Raw genomic sequence first — 4,348 nt, forward strand, 5'->3', positions numbered from 1 at the left:
TATATATATATATATATATATATATATTGGCCCAAGGCTATAAGAGTAGAAGGTGCCATACAGCGGAACTGAACCTGGAACCATGTGGTTGTAAAGCAAATTTCTTACCACAGCCACACCTGCAACCTATATGGTAATGAAAGTCAAAATAATTCTTTGAACTGTAGGCATGAGGCCTGAAATGTTGTAAGGAGGTGCTAGTCGATTACATTGATCCCAGTATACAGCTGGTACTCATTTTATTGATATTAAAGGGATGAAAATCAACCTCAGTGATATTTGAACTCAGAATGTGAAGCCAAAAAATTGCTGCTAAGCAGATTGTCTTGCATGGTAACGATTCCATAAAGGTGGCATGCTTTCCACCTTTGTGTAAGTGAAAATAATAAACAACAAAAATCAAAAATAAAACTCACCAAGAACTGGCAAATGGTCCACATAAAACATGCCACCAGAGGCACATTGGGTTGCCTTTAGGTCTACTTTACCCTTGTGCCCAACTCGGTAGACATTCATTTGAGAATTGCTCCACACAACGTTTGCAACACTACGTCCTGACTCTAAATCCCAACCACGGATATCCCTCACCTTTCCGGGTTTTCCTTCGCCTCCTGAAAAAGAAAAAAGAAAATGAAAAAAAAATAGTGAACCATAGATGAAAAAAAAAAAAGAAGGAAGAAATAAAATATTAATTAAGAGAATAATAAAATATTAAGAAAACATTAATCACATACAAAAAAATGAAAGAAAACCTGATGTAAAAAAAGGGGGGGAAAATGAGAGGTTATAACTCTGGTGTTATATGAATATGTGATTAGAAAGTCAAAGGAAAGAATCACAAGACAGATTCTTCAAGCCAAGCCAGGCTGACCAGCAGGAGACGACCTAAGGGTAGACCAAGAATGGGATGGTGGGATAAAATCTGTAATCTCAGTGGTTGTGTTTGGGAATCCAGCTGGAAAGTGTGATGACAGTTGCTCCTATGAAGGAGGTGTCTGAGGACTTTACTCCAACAACTCTCCCAGGAGTAGTAGGTGAAGATGATGGATCATCATCATCATTATTATTTAGTGCACGTTTTCCATGCTGGCATGGGTTAGACAGTTTGACTGGAACTGGTAAGCTCCAATCTGATTTTGGCTTGTCTTCTACAGCTGGTTGCCCTTCCTAATGCCAACCACTCCGGCCACAGGAAAATATTACCTTGCTTGGAAACAGGTGAAAATTGGCAACAGGCAACAGGAAGGGAACCGGCCATAGAAAAATCTGCACTGGTAAACTCCATCTGCAACATATGTGCACAGCAACAACAATAACCACAGCAACAAGAATTTCTAGCACATGTACAACAACAGCAACAACATCAGCAACATTATTATCAGAATACTTGCCATCTTGATTTCCCCAATCCCAGTCATTTCCTCGTAGAACTTTCGCTCCTTTGAATATCCCCCAGGCCTCCATTTTTGTACTGCTCGCCCGCTTGGGCATCTTGACACTGCAATGAAAGTGGCAGAAGATGGAATAAGAGTGTTGTGGTGGTGGTAGTAGTAGTTAGGTGCTAGTAGTAGTGGTGGTGGTGGTAGAGGTTAAGTAGTAGTAGTAGTAATAAATGGCAGTGATAGTAGTTGAAGTGGTAGTGGTAGCACATGTGGTGGTAGTAGTAGTAGTAGTGGTGGTGGTGGTGGTAGAGGTGGTAATAGTAGTAGTAGTAGTAGTAGTAGTAATAATAAATGGCAGTGATAGTAGTTGAAGTGGTAGTGGTAGCACATGTAGTGGCGGTGGTGGTGGTAGTAGTGGAAGTGATGGTACATGTAGTAGTAGTTGAGGCGGTGGTTGTTGTAGTGGTCGTCGTTGTTGTGGTAGTTGTAGTGATGATGGTGGTTGTCATCATCTTCATAGTAGTAGTAGTGGTGGTGGTAGTACAAGTAGCTGTGATAGTTATAGTGGTGAAGGTAGTAGTAGTAATAGTAGAGGTGGTAGTAGTACAAATAGTGGTGGTGATGGTGGTGGTAGTTGTAGAAGTTGTAGCAACAGTAGCAGTAGTAGTATTACTAGTAGAAGTAGTAGTGATGATGGTAGTGGTAGTAGTAGTGGTGGTAGTAGTAGTAGTAGTAGTAGTAGTAGTAGTAGTAGTGGCGGTAGTGGTAGCCTTATTTTATTATTAGTACTTAAGTGAGCTGGCAAAATTGTCAGTGCGTTGGACAAAATGCCTTGCAGTATTTTTGACCTACTCACTTTTGCTGTGGTCAAATCCCAGCAAGGCCAACTTTGCTCTTCATCCCACCAGGGTCCATAAAATACGGTACAAGCTAAGTACGAGGGTTAATGTAATTGCCTAGACCCCTACATGAAGGCACATGGTTCAGTGGTTAGAGTGTCAGGCTCACAATTAAGAGGAAGTGAGCTTGATTCCTGGACCGGGCTGTGTGTTTGTGTTCTTGAGCAAGTCACTTTACTTCATGTTGCTCCAGTTCTCTGCAGAAATGAGTTGCAACATCACTGGTGCCCAACTGTATCGGCCCCTTTGCCTTTCATTTGGATAACATCAGCGACACGGAGAAGGGAGGCTGGTATGCATGGGTGACTGCTGGTCTTCCACGAATAGCCATGCCGGACTTGTGCTTCAGAAGGTAACTTTCTAGGTACAATCCCATGGACATTCATGACCAAAGGGGATCTTTTACTTTTAGACCCCTACTCTAAAATTTCAGGCTTTGGGCTTTTGGCAGAAAGAACAGACAAAATACTTAGTGGCATTTTGTCCATCTCTACATTCTGAAACCAAATTTTTGCCAAAGTTGACTTTGCCTTCATCCTTTCAAGGTTGAAGAAATAAAAACCAGTTGAGCGCTGGAGTCAATATAATCGGCTATCCCCAAAACCCAACCAAAATTACAGGCCTTGTACCTATAGTAGAAAGGATCATTAATAATATTAACTTTGCCAAGGTCAACTTTGCCTTTCAGAAACCCTTTATGGGGTCAATGAAATAAATACTAGTTGAGCACTGGGGTTGATGTAATTGCTTATCTCCAAACCCCAACCAAAATTTCAGGCCTTGTGCTAAAACTAGAAAGGACTATTATTAATATTAACTTTGCCTTTCACCCTTTTTTGGGGGGTGGGGTCAATGAAATAAATACCAGTTGGACATTGGAGTCGATGTAATCGACTTGCCCCCACCCCCACCCCTCACCCCAAATTACCAGCCTTGTGCCAAGATTTGAAATTATTATTATTATTATTATTATTATTATTAGTGGTGGTGGTGGCGGCAGCAGCAGCAGTAGTAGTATGATGATGATGATGATGATGAACAGGAGGAAACAATTATGTGATCTGCTGGTTAGGATTTCTGGTTCTCGTCCAGGTGGCCCTTGGTTTGCTTTCCAGCATGGGAATCTATTTTGTTCTTTTAATGTAGTCTTCCATATCTTAGGCCCTTGTGGCCAATAAAAAAAAAAATCATTTCTTCTTCTTCTTCTTATTATTATTATTAATAGTAGTAGCTGTGGTGGTGGTGGTAGAAGTAGTAGTAGGGGTGGTGATGGTAGTGTCGGTACGGTGATGCTGGTGGCACTATGATGATGTAATGCAAAGAGGAAGCGTGATGACAATAACAAAGAAGGCAAAGACAGTGACGGTGATGACGGTGGTAACAATCAATAGCAGAATAAAGTACAGATTAAGACCCCAGGAGGCGACATACCCTTTTGATGCCGGAGTGTCAAATCGCAGGAATGAGTGTTTAATGTCATGCTTGTCTCCATGGTAACATACAGTACACAGATCGAAATCATGGCACGTGAGGCATCGCCATCGCATGCCCTGAATTGCAGACTTATTGCAAGAATCACAGATGATGCTTGTATGCTTCACACCTGGCAAAATAAAAATAATGATGATAATAATAACAACAATGATAATAATAATAATAATAATAATAATAATAATAATAATAATAAAAATATAGATAATAATAATAATAATAATAATAAAAAAAATATAGATAATAATAATAATAATAATAATAATAATAAAATAAAAATATAGATAATAATAATAATAATAAAATAATAATAATAATAATAATAATAATAATTTAAAACAAACACATAATTTTCTTATGGTTTCTTAAACATTCTCTAGAACGACACTATGTACAAATTCAAATATATGGTACCCTAGGCATAACACCTACATGAACTTCTAACTTGTTGTCTCTTGAGGTGTCTGAGTGAGACTTGGATCCAACTTGTACAAATGCAAAGAAAAAGTCAAACATAAAATAATAATAATAATAATAATAATAATAATAATAATAATAATAATAATAATAATAATA

The 4,348-nt window shown here is 38.7% G+C and overlaps 1 protein-coding gene across 1 annotated transcript in view; it reads right to left on the reverse strand.

Annotated features, from left to right (window-relative positions):
- The window catches only part of LOC106872992 (E3 ubiquitin-protein ligase MIB2), a 225,841-nt gene that overhangs the window by 39,054 nt on the left and 182,439 nt on the right, over window positions 1-4,348 (reverse strand). Inside the window, exons 4-6 of the mRNA XM_052976892.1 lie at window positions 3,713-3,884; window positions 1,392-1,498; window positions 417-611 (exon numbers count right to left, since the gene is read on the reverse strand). Coding sequence (XP_052832852.1) covers window positions 417-611; window positions 1,392-1,498; window positions 3,713-3,884 — 474 coding nt within the window. The remainder of the gene's footprint in view (window positions 1-416; window positions 612-1,391; window positions 1,499-3,712; window positions 3,885-4,348) is intronic.

This window comes from Octopus bimaculoides, chromosome 26 (assembly GCF_001194135.2).
Source record: "Octopus bimaculoides isolate UCB-OBI-ISO-001 chromosome 26, ASM119413v2, whole genome shotgun sequence".
Taxonomy (NCBI): domain Eukaryota; kingdom Metazoa; phylum Mollusca; class Cephalopoda; order Octopoda; family Octopodidae; genus Octopus; species Octopus bimaculoides.